Source organism: Syngnathoides biaculeatus, chromosome 13 (genome assembly GCF_019802595.1).
Source record: "Syngnathoides biaculeatus isolate LvHL_M chromosome 13, ASM1980259v1, whole genome shotgun sequence".
NCBI classification, from domain to species: Eukaryota; Metazoa; Chordata; class Actinopteri; order Syngnathiformes; family Syngnathidae; genus Syngnathoides; species Syngnathoides biaculeatus.
In genome coordinates, this window is record NC_084652.1 from 14195991 (window position 1) to 14216552 (window position 20562).

Below are 20562 nucleotides of genomic sequence, written 5' to 3' on the forward strand. Positions count from 1 at the left end.
TACGTGTGAACAATGCTGAAGCTAAAGAACCCCCCCCTCCCCCCCAACCTGTCTGATGTGCCCTTCTCAGTTTTGTCTCAGATCCTCAACAGCCTGCTCTTCCAGCTTTTTTTTTTTTCTTCTGTCCCATCTGCACTGACTACAGATAATGAGAGTAGACATAGGAGTTTGAAAGCTATATAGTTTTTTGCTTCTTTTACTAGATTAGTCATCTTTTCATGAGAAGGAAAAAGGCCTATCCATTTGTATTTCTTAACCCTTCATTGATTTTTAACATACGCTGGATGTGGTAGCTGCTTAAAAATATGTTTTTAAAATATGCATTGTTAATACTGCCTTTATTTTGTTATGTTGCGAGTAGTACCCAGGAAAGACAGGTTTCACTTCATAAATTAAAAGGCAATTCTTCTTTTTCATTACTCACTAACAGGTACCTTCAATTGAAATTGCTTCCTTTTCTCAAAATGTACAAATGGGTTTGTGGTATAAAACATTTACTTTTGTACTTGAAGTTGTTGCATTGTCCTATCTATCTATCTATCTATCTATCTATCTATCTATCTACTATCTATCTATCTATCTATCTACTATCTATCTATCTATCTATCTATCTATCTATCTATCTATCTATCTATCTATCTATCTATCTATCTATCTATCTATCTATCTATCTATCTATCTATCTATCTATCTATCTATCTATCTATCTATCTATCTATCTATCTATCTATCTATCTATCTATCTATCTATCTATCTATCTATCTATCTATCTATCAAATCTCATAGTAGTTATTTGCTTTTGTTGTCCGAGTCCTTACTACTACTAAGAACTCAGATTTTTTTTTTTTTTTTTTTTAGTGTAGTAGAAGTAGCTTTTATTTTTCATTTGCTGTTTAAAATGCTTTGATAGTTGCGGTAGAAGCAGTAATGTTAAATATAGTTTAAGTAGTCCTACCCATTTTCTGTACTGCTGATCCCCACTCGGGTCAGCCCGTCCCAGCCAACTGCGGCCAAGAGTATCGGCACATCCCGAACTGGTCGCCAGAACAATCGCAGGCCACTCGTCGTATTTGTATATTGATTATTTCATTTTTAGTAGCTCTATATGCATTTAAATTTTGTGCTTATTTGTTTTATTTGAGTAGTAGTACAACAGCAGAGGCAGTATTTATATATTTATATTTACGTTATGTTCTATTTAAATAGTTGCAGTTGTGTATTATTAAAATTGTTTTTTTTTTTTTTTGTTGTAGTACCACTATGTGGTTAACTTTTTATGTTTATTCGTTTTGTTTAAGTAGTACAGTATATAGTAGTATAATTCATTCATATCAGCAATGTGTATTTCAGTTACGTCAACTTCCCATTGCCTTTGAAAATCTGTGCGGATATTTTTCGATGTTTATCAGATTCTTATCTCACAATCGCAAGAGTGTTGGATGATATCCAACTGGATGCACTTTTTTTTTTTTTTACCGCACCTTTTTTTTTCCCCACTCTTCACTGTAGCAGCGACGTCATGCGCCTAATGAAGCATGCGGTACGCATCGTAAATCCAGCTTTAGAGGTGTGTCAAGTTTAACAAATATGCAACGGCAGACAGAAATGTGGAGGTACAGGTACACTCATTTAATTTCGTGCAGTGGGGAAGAGTCGGCACGGGCCAAATACACGGTATGTAATGTTTCACGTTTGTAATATTGGTGCGTTATGGTTGACTTCTGTGTTTTGTGGCGTCCTTTACGGATAATTTGAGCGTTTTCACTTGCCGGTTTTTTCGCGTGTTCGCTCACATGAGGTTGACGCCACTTGAAATGAAATGAAATAGTAAAATAAACGAATGAATTAGTACCATCTGCAACTGAAATTGCACACATGGATCTCTGCCGACCACTTGTCGAGATAGATTTATAAATCTCAAATTTATCAGGCTCTTGAATACAAGAGTAAATGAGCTAAAAACCGGTCTCAATAAAAGTAGCCTGCTGTTGCATTGGAATAGTATGACTCAAATCAAAACTCGTCTTCCAACTGTAACAGTAGAAAAAGGTATTCACTGAAAACTCAACTACTTTAGAGTGACTACTTTTTTTTTTTTTTAAATCAGAGCAAGAACGTCAAATAGGCGACAAAAATAGAAGTGTGTAAATTCAAATAATTGACCAACAAAGTAAATATAATGAACACAATAATATAATAATAAAAGTACATAGAGGCGGAACGGAGGATCAGCTGGTAAAGCGTTGGCCTCACAGTTCAGAGGACCCAGGTTCGATCCCGGCCTGCCTGTGTGGAGTTTGCATGTTCTCCCAGTGCCTGCGTGGGTTTTCTCTGGGCACTCTGGTTTCCTCCCACATCCAAAAAACATGCAACATTAATTGGAGACTCTAAATTGCCCCGAAGTTTGATTGTGAGTGTGGCTGTTCGTCTCAATGTGCCCTGCGATTGGCTGGCAACCAGTTCAGGGTGAACCCTGCCTCCTGCTTGATGACGGCTGGGATGGGCTCCTTGTGAGGATAAGCGGCAAAGAAAATGGATGGATGCATAAAAGTAAATAGCAAAAACAATAGCGCATAGATATGGAAAATAAAAGTAATAAAGGTCAAAGCAAAATAAAGTAGTTTTTATCACAAATATACTTAAGAAAATGTTGCATTAAAACTAATGTAACATGTACAATTCATCCAAAAAGTCACAAATTAACAGCGTGAATGTAGTGAGTGACCATCCACCTCTGCTTGACAGGCACAATTTGATGACTAATAATCAAGTTGAGTCAGGAGTTGGGTTGGCAAAAGTGCTCACACAGTATAGAACTAGAAGTACAACTATTTGTATTTAAAAAACCATGTGGTAAGTTTACTGTATGACTCAACTATTTTTCTAAAAGGGAAGTAAAGTGCAGGTTCTAAAATCGACTGAATACAGTACATAAAAATGGTGGTTTACAGTAAGTACCACCTAAAAATACAGCTGTACAAGTTCCACCATCCTGGCAACATTTAAATACAGCAGGGGTTCGTAAAAAATTAGTGAGTTTTACTATGCTAATATATATTTGTATTAACTGGAACATTATGCACATTTGGAACAACTCAGGTCCTCCATGCATGGACTGGATCCACTCCCAACTAATTTTTAAAAACACTTTTTAACTATTTAGCACAAACTCTTTTTTTGTCATGGGCTACATTGTAGTGCAAATTTATTTGTACAACACATTTCTTACACAATGTACTTTACATGATTAAAACCATTTAAATACAAAGTAATAGAAGATTTTAACCAGAGAAAAAAAGAAAATAACTAAAATTAAAACAGCATACAATGCAAGAAATATCATTTGAAAATGGAAATACTCTAAAAAGTATGAGGAAAAATTATTTTAAAACATTCACACTTTGGGCTGTCATCACATCTGTTGGCAACTTATTCCATTTGTGTGCAGCGTAATAGCCCAATGCTGCTTCACCATGTTTGCTTTGTACTCTGCGCTCCACTATTTGACGTATGTCTGTCGATCTCAGAGCCATGCTGGGTTTGTAATCCGAGAAGATTTCTTTCATGTATTAAGGATCTAAACCAGTTAGTGATTTATAGACGAGTAGGAGAACCTTAAAAATGTATTTTAAAGTGGACTTGAAGCCACTGTAAAGACTTTACAACTGGAGTTATATGCTCTTCCTTTTTGTTCTGGTCAGAATCTGAGTTGCAGCTTTCTGAGTGAGCTGCAGCTGTTTAATACTCTTCTTGGGGAGTCCAGTCAGAAGACAGTAACAATAGTCAAGTCTACTTGAGATAAAAACATGGATGAGCTTCACCCGGAATGCTTGACACATGCAAGGCTTCACTCTAGATATGTTCTTCAGATGGTAAAAGGCAGCTTCTGTAATATATTTGATATGATTGTTGAAGGTCAGATCGAAATCTATCAGAACACCAAGATTTCGGACTTGGTCTTTGGTTTTTCAAAGATAGTGAGTCCAGGTATTTTCTAATGCTAATCCTATTTACTTTGTTGCCACAAACAATTATCTCAGTTTTGTTGGGGTTCAGCTGATTTTTTTCATTAGCTAATCCAGTTATTTATCTGCTTTAGATAGTGACACAACCTCACTTGAACTGTAGTCATCTGGAGACACTGCTAAATATAACTGTAATCTCCATAGGTTAGGGGTCGCCACAGTATGACATCTCAGATGAACGCTCATATTTGTTTGGCACAGATTTTTACACCAGATGGTCTTCCTGACACAACCCCTCTCGGGAGTGGAGGCCCCAGTGAGATATGAACTCACAACCCTTGGTTTACCAAACCAGCGCTGTAACCACTGAGCTATGGGGCCACAATCTCCATAGATACGATAGTCAAAATTAAAGTTCTGAAGAATTTAACCCAAGTGTAGCGCATACAGGATTAACAGTAGGCCCCAAGAGCTGACCCTTGCGGGACCTCATAGGTAATTGCCATATGTTTTGGTTTCTCTTGGCAGGCCATCCTGCCAGGCCATATACATTTATGATCACCTCACTCAATAGTTTTGAAATCAGAATCTAGGAAAAAATTGTTTTTTCAAATATTTTATTTCGAAAGGGTTATAGGTAAAAAAAAACAAACAATTTAGATTATCTCAACCTTAATAACAGTAAACATAATTTGCAATTTTGGTACTTTAAAAGGAAACATAAAATTGATGTACATAATTTGATTTCGCGGGCCATATAAAATGGTATAGGTGCCCGGATTTGTCTCCCAAATCTTGAGTTTGGCACCATGATTTAGCACTAGAGTTCCAGACATCACATACCAGCCTTTTAAGTCAGGCACATTTCCCACCTGACTTAAAACAGCTGTCATCAAACCACGGACTAAGCTGACATGCAAACAAAGGCTTTTGTACTAAGTATTAAATAAATACCAGTTGGTGTGTTCAATACTTTTCCCCCGCTGTGTCATTTCACACTATCACCCTGTATATGCGACCCTTGGGTTAAATTCTTGGGTCAAATGAATAGTGCATCACTGTAGCAGACATTTCAGGAGAAGTTTAACAAAAGTTGTCATCTGCCTCCAGGCGATGGTGTTACCACCAATAAAGTACAATACAAACTCATTTTTTTTCTTTTTCTGCAGCTCCTGACAGCATGAAAAACCGAGAAATGAAGTTCATCAACCAAGGCCTGGAGGATGAGATGGTAATCATCCACTCCCTAATAATAATTATCCCCAGGAGTAGGGATGCTAATTGAAAATTGTTTATTTTTTAGAACAGTTTTCCCTGATGATTCCGCTTATTGATTTCTCTAGGCGCAAATGCCATCACACTTAAAGTATATTTTAGAACCTTTCCAAAATGGCAGAAGCTCTCATTTGAAAAAAGAAAAAAAAAAAAGATATGGGAGGGGGGGGGGTAATTGGAACACAAAGTTTCACTTTGGTCAAATAAAGGGGAGTGGGCGGCCAAAGGATAAGCAGTAGCGACAATGGAAGTACAATCTCTAAATTCTCACAATTTTCAATCCCTGATAAGTAGTAACCAAAAGAACAAGATCACAAATACAAGCGGCCAAAATGATGAGGGAGTCCGATGAGATGGGTTGGGGATCTGGGAAATGGTTACATATGTACAAATTTTTAACATCTTACCAAATATTGAAAATGTAAAGTACCCAACCTATGACAAGGCAAAAATCGCTTGCACGTTCTCTGCTATTATACTGTGTGGTATGTTTAAGTTGACAAATACAAAACACCAGAACCACATCCCCCCAACAATCCAAAGTCCATCCATCACCTCCCCAAACCAAATTTCTGTCTTAGTACCAAGGCTGACCTTTGAGAGACATTTTGGTGTCCTTTGTTTTTTTTTGAGGCTGTTACAGTCAAGGAAGATACCCCATTATTTATTTTATTTTTTCGTTATAATTAATATTTATATATATATATATATATATATATTTTTTTTTTTAAAGCTTTATACATAACACCTATTTTAACTGTACATGGTAGCTTTTTGCCTTTGAATTTGTACTCTTTTTTTTTTTTTTTTTTTTTTTTTTTTTCCCCTGCTGATGTTCATCAAGGTTTCACCACTCTATTCTTCGATGTAGAAGATCTGGCGCTATCGCAAGAGGTTGTCTCCAATGTAGTTATCATTTGGTTATCTCAATTTCAAACTGATCTGTTACGGTAGAGGAAACTTATGAATCTTGAAAAAAAATGGAGGGGCCACTCCGAGTGTTGTGTGCAAGCGACATGATTGAAAAAAAAAAAAAAACAAGTGAGTAAAATGGATCTTTGAGGTTTCTCAATTTGGGGTCTCTCATTTAAGAGAAAACATAATATATTAAATAATGGCCTCATTTTAATGTGTTCCATGTAGGAGGTGTGGGGTTACCAGCCCTGCCTGTGGAAAATAATCCTGGTAGGTGTTGGTACCGTTTGGTCCGGTGGTCTCCTGCTCCTGCTGCTCTACTGGCTTCCCGAGTGGGGGGTCAAAGCCACGTGCACGCCAAGTTCACCGAGGGACGCACACACACTCCTACTCAGGACAACGGTACGCTCAGACAAACTCCCAATGCACCCCCATGTTTTGTTTCTCCTGTACCCGTCACTGCCACGCTCACTGTCCCACATTCCTGGAGGTCTTACTGCTTACACAAAACCCATCAGAACACGCGGACACAAACGAAGTAGGAAAATAGATCAGTGGTCAGCGTGTGGTACATCAGGATATCTTCTTGCCCCTGATAAACTCTTTTCATGTTTTAACAGAATTTTTAGCGTCATAAAGGCTCTTCCAATCAGTTTGTTTGCCTTTTCTTTTAAACTGGCAGATTGCACCGTAGCTGCTCTCGCTGTATTATTGTATAATACTGTAATACAAACAGAGATAACAGGCGAGAAATAAAGGCTATGTAAACACTTGATGTGAGTATTTTAAAACTTTGATGTGGAAATATAGCTGTGTCATCTGAATTTAAATTTGAATTTGAATTGAGTTTTTCCTCTTCCAATTGACATTTGAATTCCAGAACAGAATAAAAAATAAACCAATAAATGAAATTGTGGGGGCACGGTGGAGCAACTGGTTTGAGTGTTGGCCTCACAGTTCTGAGGACCAGGGTCCAATCCCGCCCCGTCTGTGTGGAGTTTCTATGTTCTCCCCGTGCCTGCGTGGGTTTCCTCCGGGCACTCGGTTTCCTCCCACATTCCAAAAAAATGCAACATTAATTGGACACTCTAAATTGCCCCTAAGTGTGATTGTGAGTGCGGCTGTTTCTCTCTATGTGCCCTGCGATTGCCTCCTGCCAGATGACCGCTGGGATAGGTGTCAGCGCCACCGCGACCCTTGTCAGGATAAGCAGCTCAGAAAATGACTGAATAAATGTAAATGTGACAATCATCAACTTAAACAATTCTGTGTAAAAAAAAAAAAAAGTCAACATCATTGATTCAATTCATCCATCCATTTTCTGAGCCACTTATCCTCAAAAGATACGGGAGTACTAGAGCGGCAGTGAGAATTACATTTTCTAACAGTTTTTGAAAATCTGATGCGATATTTTGACACTTTTTATGCTGCCATGTCATTTTTGACAGAGATTGCTCTTACTGTTATATATTTGTGTCAAAATGACACGTCTTAAATCTCTGTTGCTGAATTTTAATTTCTCACATACCCAGTACCAAGATGTCCTTCCTTAGTGAGGATTTTTGTAGCTTGAATTTTTGGCACTGACATTCTTCATCACCTTCAAAAATTCACAATCAGTGGGAAATTCAGCCAAAGACAATTTAAATTAAAAATGTAGCTGGCACAAATATACACCTACTCCATCATATTTCACATCAATGAAAATGAATGAGGCCAAAATAGCAATTCCAACCCATGAAAATACCTCACCTGTATCCTAGACGATCTGTTTGGTATCGTAGGTAAATCTTTTTTTTCCCAAATACTGGCTATTGTATTATTACTTTATTTTAGCTTATGTTTTCGGATCTTTAATTTTAGACTTCTAAATATTTCACTGGGCAACTGGTTTTCTTTCCATTGATGTACCTGTTTAAGGATATTATTTAGTATTGTACTGGGATATTCAAACATTTTGGCTCAGGGGACCATTTAGGATAGATTTTTTTTCCCCAGGGGCCTCCCATAATACTCTGGGCGTCACAAACCTCTGGTATGGGGCGGACCCAAATGCAGGACTTCGAGGCAGAGGCATAATGTCCAATGTAGTTTATTCCGGAAACTGGGTCATACACGGTGTAGCAGTCCAAAAAGGCAGAGGTACAGAAACGCTAGGCTAGGCGGGATCCAAAAGACATGCAGCAAGGTTCGACGACTATGGGGCAAACTAACAACTCAACAGGAACGGATCAAACAAAAAGGCAGAGAATCCCTGTGACTGCGGTTACTCTAACTTACGCGTAGTAACGTTTTAACCGGAATAGTCTAATTTTGACAGTAGAACTGGTTTGGGTTTTTAACCGCTTGTTGAAGTAGCCATATTTCTGCCTTTATCCATCAACGATAGGTAATAGAAATGCTGTACGGCAAGTGATTCACAAGTAAACTATGCAGTATGACAGATTTTGCTGTTGCCTTGCAATCATGGCGCTTTTAATTGGCCTAAAGCGAGGGTAGGGAGGAGTAATTGGTTCAGTGTCTGTTTTACGGGCCTGCCTGTCCCCCTATTGAGGTACTATTCGCTTTTGAAAAATATGTTACAATATTTTGTATTGCAGATTGTACTGTGGACCACCTGACTTACACTGGTACACCATTTTTTTTTTTTGTACTGTCTTCCACAATCTGTCAGTTGCTAGCACTAATGGATTTGACATCTGTCATTAGTATGTACTGTATTTGTGTGTGTGTATAACATTTATTTGAGCCAACATTTTATCGTTGCTTTTATAGGATGACTTCAGGCAGTGGGTTCGTGTCAAAGTACACATGATGTCGGCTCCAGGGAAGACCCCCTTCGACAGTGTGGATCATCAGTCCACAGCTCCTTTTCTGAATGGACACCACCACCAAAGCCTCACTGGTGAACTTAAGGATCAAAATGGGAATTTCAACTACAGAGAATCCGTCAACACGGTCAGAGTTGTACAACTATTTTCTTAATTTTGGTTTGCTTTTATTGCGATGTTTTTATTTCTCGTCTCATTTTAGGTGCACTACTTCACCTACAACAGCATCAAATACTACTGGAATGAAGGCACACAGGACTTTAAAACATTAAAGTATGAATCCCATATTACATTGCTGTTACTGGTCATAATCCATGTTAAATGTTCACTGTAGATTTAGTGTAAAAACCCTGCTGAAAAATTTGAATATCATGGAAAAGTTCACTTTCCAGAATTCCATTGAAAATTTAAACTTCATAGACTATAGATTCAGGGCCCACAATTTAAACTACTTCAAGTATGTTTTTTTTTTTATTATTTGGGTTTCTGTCTCATAAAACCCACAAAATCAGCAATATGAAAAAATTAGACTAATGTGAATTGAGGCAGTGATACAAGCAAATGAATTCCCAACTAAGTATTTTAAAAAAATAACAGTTTTGTAAGTACCACATTTTGATTGATGCGATGCAACCCCTAATTTATCTCCTTCTCCACAAAAACTGAAGTAAATGGTGAGTTCTTCATTCTATTCTATTTTTTTAGTTCCTGATCTTGTACGTTTTTATGAGCTGGAAGCCCAAATTATGTAAAAATAAACAATATACTTGAAATTGTTTAAATTGTGGGCCCTGAATCAATAAGTTTACATTTTTGAATATATCTGTAACTATGGAAATTAACTGTTGCATCATATTCAAATTTTCTGAAAGGTGTCTATGCCAGTGGTTCTCAAAACCTTTACACCATGTACTACGGAAAAAAACCAAAAGATTTAGCTCTCCAAGTGCCACCATCATGTCATTACGATACAGTAGCAGAGTAGGCCTAAGGACTCATCAAAACAAAAGGTTTTATTCCTAAAACTCAACTTCATTTATAAAGCACTTAAAATAACAACTGCACCAAAAACAATGCCTTACATATGATCAAAGAAAACACCAATACAACTAATTGCAAAATAAGTAAATATGTTCTCATTCAAATATAGCGGACAAGAGGTCCGTTCACATTGACATTTAGCACAGCCTGCTGGAGTTCCAGGGTTTTATTCCCCCTTGTTGCTCATTTTTTTGTTGAAAAGAGAGTGAGCAAAATACCCCGCTTTGACAAACGCTGATCTCTACAATGGCAGCAAACGTAACATTTGCGCAACGTTTTAGGGGCTTGGAGGACACACAGGTGAGCTGCGGAGGCATTCAGAGAGACCACAGCTATGGACTCACTAAAACCATACATGATTACAGGTACCAAAATTCAAAGTTTTTCCTCTGACTTTTCGTTTCAATTTCAAGAAAATGTGATTTACTGTGAATATTCCTTATGAGAAAGAAATATGTTCCCACCAAGAAGAGGAATATGGCATTCCGTCCTTCTCTGTAGACTCTGTCCATATGTTATAATTCAGAATTAGCTCTGATTTTACGTTGCGTAGTAGTCATTCATTCATTCAATTTCCATATTGTTTATCCTCAAGATGTATGGTGCACCCTGGACTGGTTGCCAATCAATTGCAGGGTACATTGACACAATCCACTATTCACATTCACACGTACAGACAATTTAGAATCTTCAATTAACCTACCATGCATGTTTTTGGGATGTGAGACGAAACCGGTTATGCGGAGAAACCCCGCACAGCGAGAACGTACAGACTGCACACATGCGAGGCCAGATTTGAACATGGAGTTAAATTATATATCTATAACTATACCTTTGTCATTATGATGACTTTAAGATCTCTCAGTAAGTCTCCCTTTGCTTATTTTCTTAATAACCTTTCATAGACCAAATCTGTTAAACATTATCATTGAATCACATCCACTGCTTGTTGTCAACAGAGCTTTGTTTTTTGGGAAGAATGACATCGATGTAAAAGTGCCACCTTTATTCAAACTCTTTGTAAAAGAGGTAAGTCCGGTTTGGAAATAAAATTGTGTACATTTTTTTTTTGTTTTTTTTTAGCCTGTTCTGTTCTTTAATGACCATTTATGTACTTTCTGTCTTTCTCTGAAGGTCTTCAACCCGTTTTACATCTTCCAGCTCTTTGCTATTATACTCTGGGGTGTTCAGGAATACATCAGTTATTCCCTGACCATGTTGATTTTATCTTTTATTTTAATAGCTGCCTCTCTGCATTCCATAAGAAAGGTGCGTAAAATTGGACATGTGTTGTTTTTCTTACTGTCCAAATTTCCTATAAAATCCCATCTTTTGTATGTGGACATTTTAGGGTTTATCGGGGTTCGTTCCTCCAAGAATCCAAAAATGTAAATGAGAAAAAACTTCGAGTGAATCTTTCTCCAATGTGAACAAAATTTTGTTTACATCTATACTAAATATTTAAAGTTATGTCAAAACAATTGCTCTTGGAAATGCAATGTAACAAATTAGGTAAGATAACTGATCAAGTTCTATTTGTTGTGCTAAAATCAGTTTGCGGTACGGTTTCAAGCTGATGCAGAATTGCTTCTCAATATAACGCAACAACAACATGAGATCAAACTACTGGTTCACTCATTGATTTTGCTGATGATCGATGCTTAAACTGAGCTTTGGTTTCAGTTCTGTTGATGACCCTGATTTGTTTTTAATTCTTGAATTCTTTCTCGCCACTCTCACTCCAGCATTATTTGAAACTGCACAAGTTGGTGGTCGCCCACAGTTTCGTACAAGTTTCAGTCTGCAGAAGAAATAAAGGCACGTATTCCATAAAATCACCCGATTTTCTTTTGAAATTTGTTTTTGAACACTACACTGGTACCTTGACTTAGGGTTAGGCATTTTTTGTCGAGTTACTGAGGTACTGTAATGCCCTCTCATGTGGGGAAGGAGAGCCACAGCTGCCGGTGCACTTTGTCGTTGATTCAACTGGACAAACACGGCAAACCCACAAATACAAAAAGAGAAAACTCGCAAGGAGTGGCTGTAGGGCACAACTCACGCATATTCAAAGACTTTAGTTCCGAATGTCACTCACTAGGCCACAAATCTCAACACACAAATACCACAAGTTTTTTGGTAATTACACTTTATAAAATGAGTTAATTACTTTAAATTCTCTATTCTTATCTGTTATTACGTGGGCGGCTGTGAATGAATGGCATTTCAGTTCATTTCAATAGGGAACATATATTTCATATATGTATAAATTAAGTGATGAGCTTGGTCATGATGGAGCAAATGAAACTAGAAAATCAAGGTACCACTGTTGTAACATTCCCAATACGTTCTGCGATGGTGGTCTGGATGATTATCATTTGTTAGGAGTGTCCTCTTTTCAAATTTGATCCCAGATGTCGAACAGGTCATGTCGACTGAGCTTGTACCCGGTGATGTCATCACTATTCCAACCAATGGGATGATTATGCCTTGTGACGCCGCGCTCATCTGTGGCACCTGCATTGTCAACGAGAGCATCTTGACAGGTTTTCTTATGATTCATCTCTTTGTACATACATTCGTCAGATGGTCCAGTCTTTTTATCGCTCCTTACAGTGGGATTTATCTGACTTAATCCACTTATAAATACCACCGCTTTCATGTTGCATTTAAATACTATACAAAAAGATAATAAAAGAGAACACAATGTTGCCATGTACATCACATGGGCCAGTTTACAATCTACATTTAATGAGTAATGTAGTAAAAATATGAATACTTCTTGTTTCACAGATGAGCGGTACGGAAAATGGAGGGATGGTTGAACTTCTGTGGTTCCACAGTGGTTCAGCCTTGATTGGATGCTTGATGTTTTTTTTTTTTTTATGTCTTGATTTACTATGATAAATATTACAATAAATGCTCAATACATTGCTACCAACAAAAAAGTATGAACATTCGACTTCAAACTTCGGACTGCCTGACCCCAGTGGTTGTTTCTTGGATGTCTTTTTCATTTTCCAGGAGAGAGTGTACCTGTTACCAAGACCAGTTTGCCAAGTTCAGGCGATGATGCAGAGATGATCTACAATACAGAGCAGCACAAGGGACACACCCTCTTCTGTGGCTCACAGGTCATCCAAAGCAGTAACTACACCGGCGAGCTGGCGAAGGTGGTCGTGGTCAGAACGGGTGAGGACTAGTTTTGCAAAGCGGTGGAAACTTTTTTTTTCTGGAAAATGTCTAGGAATGTTCCACTGTAAATTAAGATGTGAAATTTTTAAATTTCCAAAGTGGAAACTTTCCATGCGAAGTATGGGATTTGATAGGGCTTCATGGGAATTAACTGGGAATTGAGAGTAATTTGATAGGGAAGTGTCGCATTCAAGCATATACGTGTGTGTGTATATATGTGGCTGTATATATGTATGTGTGTATATGTCATTAGGTTTCAGGGAAAAAAAACACGTGTATATACGTACATTACAATACCTCAGTGTGAAGACTGCGAGCAATATTTGAAAGTAGCCTCACTTTACGACTCCTCCCTAATCCAAGTCTCTGCAATGCGCACCCATCAATAATGTACACTAGTGTGATTCTGAAAATGACAGAGAATGCATTTCCAGCTTCAATGAAATAACTACGCTCGCAATACTGAGATAGCATTAGCACTGCAAATAAGTCAACATTAGCCATGGCTGCTATATTGATGTATATATATATATTGACGTTTTTCTAATGTCAAGGGTTTCCTCCATGGAAATATAAACTGCTATTTCCTGTTCTACATTGTGCGATCCTTTTTTAATCAAAGACACTTGACAAAAAAAAAACAAACAAAAAAAATGAAAGAGGAGAGTTAAAGAAGTTACCAGTTAATCACAAATGGTTCGCTTTTGAATCCTCTAACTGCCTCCTATGTTGACCTTATTTTATTATTATTTTTTAATTTTCTACAGCTGGATATAGTGCCATATATTAAGAAAACCTCTTGAACACAAAGGTAGCAGGTCAACCTGTATGGAAGCTTATGTAAAGCTCGCACATACTGTATCTGGAAATTTGGGTTTCCACAAAAAAAGCAAAAAATTTCAAAGGAACTGCTCATAACTCAAAACTCTCTTTTTCCAGTTAGCATTGTGCAAAAATACATTTTCTCAACTGTACATAAGTTCCCTATTAAAGCCCAAATTCCTGGTTTATTAATTCCCATTGAAGGTTTTGATCATTTCTCCAATTTTCCAAGCCTAATAATGACTGCTCTAAATGCTAAAATATTGTTTTGCCTTACTAATCGGATTAGAATTATTGTCTTTGACAATCCCACAGGCTTCAGTACAGAAAAAGGCCAGCTTGTGCGCTCCATCCTTTACCCGAAACCCACGAACTTCAAACTGCACCGTGATGCTATGCAGAGCCTGATGTGCCTGGGGGTGTTGGCATTTCTTGGTTTCCTCTACGCCATCGTTGTTGATGTCCTATTAGGGGTATTGCTTCTTAAATAGATCTTTTCACCTTGATGACACACACAATTCTAGGTGGCAGAAGCATCGCGGTTGCCCAAGGCAGTGCGATTGAGGAAACAGGCTAACTATAATTCTGATAATATCAAAATGTAAAATAAAAGTAAACAAGTGTTTCCTCACTTGAATGCTCTGTACTCAGCCTCGGGTGTGTGTGTGTGTGTGTGTGTGTGTGTATGTGTGGTTTCAGTCAGTCGAATTGTTAGTCGAAAAGAACGAAGACTTTATTGTGAGCTAGATAGACATGCTAAAAGTTCAGACATAGACGACAAGGGATTGAGTTCCTTGGTTAATTGGCACAAACATGTTCTTTTATCGGTGAAATGGTTAGCGTGTTAGCTCTGATGTTAGCTAGCAGGCTGTCAATGATGTTTTGCTAAATTCACAACAAAAACCTCACCAAACATTTTGTACATATCAGTGAGAAAATCTTTTCCATAAAGTTATTCATGGGTGTTTGGCTCACTGGGTGTCCCTTTGGAAGTGTGACTCAACTACCTTAAATTTTGGGACCACCCCAAACAGGACATATTTTAGTCCCATTTAGTTACTTTTCTGCCACCTGGAATTATCCTGGGGCCTTTTATTTACAAAAATGACGTTATGTGCAGAGTTCATGAAATATGTGTAATGGTGGTCCCTTTGTGCAGGTTCCGATTAAAAACCTCATCTACGATGCTCTGAACATCGTTGTTATTGCTGTACCTCCGATCTTACCCGTGGCCTTGACTGCTGGTCTGATGCACGCACAGCGACGCATGAGGCAAGTTGGCATTTTTTGCATCAGTCCGCAAAGGATCAACATTTCCGGTCAGCTGAACCTGGTCTGCTTTGACAAGGTGGGTCTTATCCACAGCTTGCATTTTTTTACACACACACACACACACACACACACACACACACACACCACACACACACACACACACACAACACACACACACACACCACACACACACACACACACACACACACACACACACACACACACACAGTCTATGTACAGTACGAGCTAATATCCATACCTTTTTGTGAGTAGCCTAATGTAGTATAGTGTACTGGTTTAGATTGTCATTCATGCAAGTAAGCTATTCACGTTGAATCGAAGCAACTGGAATCTTTTTGGCTGTTACTGTTTCACATTTAATCCATAATGCTTCTTCAATATTGACTTTTTAGTGTGGAGTCTTTCTATCAATGACTCTGGTGAGTGTGTACCCTGGGGCCAATCGCATGAGGGTTGTTTTCGTTGTTGTCAGGCGTGGCTGGCGATTGCCCGTTTTTCCTTACAAACCAGTTTTTCACCAACCAAGTGGAAAAATGGCTCCTTACTAGCCACATTTCCCATGGAATGAAAGACAATTAAGAAACAACAACATGTCCCATGTCCAAGGGAACACGCACACCAGGGACACACTTTAAATTAGGAGGATGCTAAATACAAAACTCAAGGCTAAATAAGTCAATTTATTACATTGAAGATGAAAAGTCTCCAACCACCGAGTTTGACAAACTTTTTCAGATCCTCAGAAAAAAGAAGCATGTATCCTTTCTAAAGGACTGCTTATATGACAACAAAAGACGTTTTGGGAGAGAGCTGTCAAAAACAGAATATTGTGTCATGTGTGTGAAGTTATAATCGAAGACCACAGCATCAGTGTATTTTTGTCTTTTGGATTGAGACAAATGAATTTTACCAGTAAGAACTGATCATTGCATAAGATCATTAAATCCTGTAAATGATATTTTCATTATAGTTTTATTTTAAATGATATGAAGTATATTTTCTTATCCTAATAGGTTTAAGGGTGTTGCCTGTTGATTGAGCTAAGGTACTCAAATGAGCTTTTTTCAATGTCTCATTAATGCATCTCTAACCTAATTTACGTACCTCACTCTCAATATTTACTAGACTGGCACGCTCACTGAAGACTGTTTGGATCTTTGGGGTGTTCAGAGAGCTGAAAATGGCATGTAAGTCATTTAACCTTTTTGGAATGAAGCTTCTGGGTCCTCTTTTGTATGGATCATTATGATGACAAGGACTGATGGTTCTAGAGTTGTCCAGTATTTACATCAATCTACGCACTAATCTTCAATACTGTATGATCTAGTGCATTATTAGTACAAGGAGAATCTACTTGAGGGAATTCTAGCTGTGACATTCAAATTTCATTTATATGTAGTTAGATAATTTCACTGGAGGCAGTCATGATAACTGACTTGACATTTTTTAAATGCATTTTATTGAATAACTTGTGATTGTTGAGCGACTCATTACTCCTTGAAAGTCATTCGTTTTCAGGGGGAAAAAAAAAAAATTTTGGTAGAGTTCAGCAAGACTGTGCGGTTCAAGTAGGTACATCGATAATGCAAACTAAAATGAGCAGACATTCCAACATCTTCCTCTTCCCCTTTGCCTTTAACTTCCTATTCAGTAAACTTACAATTCGATTGTCACATGCAGTTTTGTTTGGAGATTGTTGTCAGATCTCTGTTAGGAGAATTATTTATTATTGATGCACTGACTAGTAGTTTAGTCACTCTGCACTATTTGCATATCAATTGTTGACCAATACTGATACTCATGTGCTTGACAAAAATCTGTGCCACTTGCACAATCGTCACTGTTGTAGATTATTGCGCTGCTAGTCACTTGAAACAGTTTGATTTTCTTGAAGACTGCACCATTTTCACACTTGTCACTATCCCAGATTCTTGTTTTATTCATACACAAATCACTTGAATTTTACTGAAATTCACTGTTTTGAACTCAAAATAGGTCATTTACATGAATCATATCGATCCACACAGGCTGGTTGTATGGGTTTTCTCCAGGCAGTCTGATTTCCTCCCACATCCCAAAAAAAACATGCATTAATTGGACACACTAAATTCCCCCTCGGTGTTGATTGTGAGTGCGAATACTTGTTTCTACGTGCCCTGCGATTGGCTGGCAACCATTTCTGGGTGTACCCCGCCTCCTGCCCGTTCACAATTGGGATAGACTCCAGCACTCCTGCAACCCTTGTGAGGATAAGCAACTCAGAAAATGGATGGATGGCTATAGATCCAAAGTTTTTCCTGTGAGGGGCGGGGGGTCGCTGCCGGCGTCGCAAACGTTGTTGTTGCCTGTTTCGTACTCCTTGAACGCTTGCTACAAGATCCAGTCCACATTTCTCCACATATAATTTCTGAATATTACTACAGAGCGGACTACGTAGTCAGCACATGCATCGGCCTGAGGTTACACCAGTGTGCACGGGACCTGCTTTGTTTGGATGACTCATGCGTTAATAAGGCACAAAAGTAACAAATAGTGTCAGAATAGACCCATACTATTGATTTTTAAAAGCATTACGAAGTTGACCATATTTAGACATTCAAGGTTTCTGCCCCATAGTTGAGCATACAGAGAGGATATTGTAATTATAAAATGTTTTAGGGCAATTCTAGCTTTACTGCTGACAAAGTGCATCCTTTTGATTGTCCGATTACTGGATTTCAATAAAGTTGAGGTGTTTCGTAGTTCGGTCAAAGTCAACTAGATCAAGTATGTACTATTTCAAATCTTATAAAAGAAACTCTCATTTCTTCCATTAACCAATATAATAACCTATGATAACCACTATACACTGCAACCTTTTTCTTCACTTGGTATCTAAAAATCCATCTTTATTTCTTGCCGCGCCCAGTTTTTTAGCTCCAGCTGCTGAGGTATCTGTCGAGACTTCTTTTGGCGCCTGCATGGCTACTTGCCACTCCTTGATTACCATAGAAGGCAAACTCTGTGGAGACCCTTTAGACGTCAAAGTGTTCAGCGCCACTGGCTCGGTAAGAAGCACTGAATGTTTAAAGTGTGTTTCCCTTTGCTTGAGGCTGCTGTCACGAGGCAGCAGTCCAGACCCGCAATCTCACAATTCCAAACTCAGTTTTCTGATTTATCATCATATAATTTGTTTTGTTCAGATTCTTGAGGATGCAACCGAATATCACACTGCACTTTACAATACCAGAATTTCCAAAGTTGTTCGATTTCCAGATCAGGTAATCCTTCAAAACAGTAAACAGTACATTTTTTTTATAATTTATCTTGTATCTGTCTTATAGAGCCCAAAATCTTTCACTTTTCAGTCTGGTGAGTTTGGCATTGTGCAGCAGTTCCCCTTCTCCTCGGCGCTGCAAAGGATGAGTGTGGTGGCCCGGCGGCTGGGACAAAATCACTTCGACGCCTACCTAAAAGGAGCACCAGAGACTGTGGCTAACCTCTGCAAACCACACACAGGTCAGCCGTATCCATGGACATCTTAAGCAGTATATTATGTCCATAGTTTTTCAAATGGCTTGCATTTTGAGTACCTGCAATCTCTTGAATTGCCAATATAGTGTTACTTTGACTTGTGAGGGCTCCAACATTTTTTTGTGTTTTCACTTATCATGTTGGGATAGGCTCCAGCACTTTAACGATCCTTGTGAGGATAAGTGGCTTGGAAAATGTATGCACGGACGGATGGATTCGTCTTTACAAATGACAGACTGACATGCTTCTGTTTGTCTCCACAGTCCCACAGAATTTCACAGAGACTCTGGAGTCCTATACCAGACAGGGTTTCAGGGTTATCGCCCTGGCCCATCACCAACTGCAGTCTGAACTTTCCCAGCTCAAAATACAGAGCCTCTGCCGGTAGGCATTCACCCAAATGAAGAATTATTGCATAATTCTAAAAAATTCCCATCAACGATGTGCTGACTATTCCTGATTGAAAACTATTTGTCAATGGGAGGATTGGGATGTCCGGTACAGTCAGTTTACTCGTCACCATTGGGAGCTGCGGAGGATGTGTACCGTATTGACATTGCACATGCAGATGGCGAGTTGAACAGCAACACCACTACCTGAGTGTTGTGTGCATTTTATGACAGATAGTTTTGTAAACTTTAACCAGAGAAAACATGTCTTTCTGGGTAGTCTGATCTGCGTCAATCCATTGTTTTGTTTTGTTTTTTTTATTCCTTTGTGTCAAATATCCTTAAACAAATATATTCATATTATATATAAGTACAGAAATAAATTGACTTTTCTACCATATTCTAATTAAATGTACCTACACAGTATCTACACTGCTACAACATTCATGGGATATTGCAATTTCTCATCACTGATGAGCAATTCGTAGAACAAGCCACGGGCTACTTCTGTGGTCCTGTGGGCACCATGTATGCGAATGCACACGAGATACAGATAGATGTATATGGTTGACTTTAGTCTGTTTTACATCAGTGTGTGTGTGTGTGTGTGTGTGTGTGTGTGTGTGTGTGTGTCCTTGGTTTAACCAGAGAGCAGATAGACACCAACATGGACTTCCTTGGTTTGATCATCATGCAGAACAAAATCAAAGAAGAGACTGCTGGCGTGTTGTTTGACTTAAAACAGGCGAACATTCGAACTTTAATGGTTACAGGTAAGACTTTATTGATAACTTGTATCCTCATGAATGTTTCAAATTCACGTAAAGCTTCTTGTTCTTTGCCATCACTTTTGTGTGCTGTAAGGTGACAACATGTTGACAGCAATAACGGTGGCTCGTGGCTGTGGAATGATTCGAGTACATGAGAGAGTCATTATTGCTGATGCTGTCCCTCCTAATGATCAAAACCCCGCTAGTATTACATGGCGCTACTCTGAGGACATTCATCTGGAAAATAAACAGGTAAGCCAGAGAATGTCGGGTGAAAAAATATAATTCTTCTTTGAAGACATGCAAATGTTTTCCAAAAACTATAAAACATATAAAGCACAATCATAAATGGGGTAATGGTAGAAAATAAGACGCGAAGTGTTTTGGGGCTAGCACACACTGAGTGGTGGAGGTGAAACTGGAATGTGTGGGATTTAGCGACTGGCCCGCCATCTGCCACTGGGTTTGCTGTGATTCAAAATGTGAATATTCCACGTGGAGAAGGATGCTTGTATTATAATAATGTATATATTTATTTGTATGAAAATATAA

At 38.4% G+C, this 20562-nt stretch overlaps 1 protein-coding gene across 1 annotated transcript in view; it reads left to right on the forward strand.

The window, feature by feature from the left end:
- Nucleotides 1-929: 929 nt before the first annotated feature.
- The window catches only part of LOC133511305 (polyamine-transporting ATPase 13A3-like), a 30349-nt gene continuing 10716 nt past the window's right edge, over nucleotides 930-20562 (forward strand). The window contains exons 1-21 of the mRNA XM_061840097.1: nucleotides 930-1568; nucleotides 1645-1675; nucleotides 5136-5197; nucleotides 6385-6558; nucleotides 8932-9114; nucleotides 9190-9260; nucleotides 10310-10393; nucleotides 10988-11057; nucleotides 11163-11297; nucleotides 11774-11846; nucleotides 12443-12574; nucleotides 13053-13220; nucleotides 14361-14518; nucleotides 15205-15393; nucleotides 16464-16525; nucleotides 18247-18385; nucleotides 18521-18598; nucleotides 18686-18836; nucleotides 19115-19235; nucleotides 19889-20013; nucleotides 20105-20262. Of these exons, the coding sequence (XP_061696081.1) occupies nucleotides 1521-1568; nucleotides 1645-1675; nucleotides 5136-5197; nucleotides 6385-6558; nucleotides 8932-9114; nucleotides 9190-9260; nucleotides 10310-10393; nucleotides 10988-11057; nucleotides 11163-11297; nucleotides 11774-11846; nucleotides 12443-12574; nucleotides 13053-13220; nucleotides 14361-14518; nucleotides 15205-15393; nucleotides 16464-16525; nucleotides 18247-18385; nucleotides 18521-18598; nucleotides 18686-18836; nucleotides 19115-19235; nucleotides 19889-20013; nucleotides 20105-20262 (2412 nt within the window). The 5' untranslated portion in view covers nucleotides 930-1520. The remainder of the gene's footprint in view (nucleotides 1569-1644; nucleotides 1676-5135; nucleotides 5198-6384; nucleotides 6559-8931; nucleotides 9115-9189; nucleotides 9261-10309; nucleotides 10394-10987; nucleotides 11058-11162; nucleotides 11298-11773; nucleotides 11847-12442; nucleotides 12575-13052; nucleotides 13221-14360; nucleotides 14519-15204; nucleotides 15394-16463; nucleotides 16526-18246; nucleotides 18386-18520; nucleotides 18599-18685; nucleotides 18837-19114; nucleotides 19236-19888; nucleotides 20014-20104; nucleotides 20263-20562) is intronic.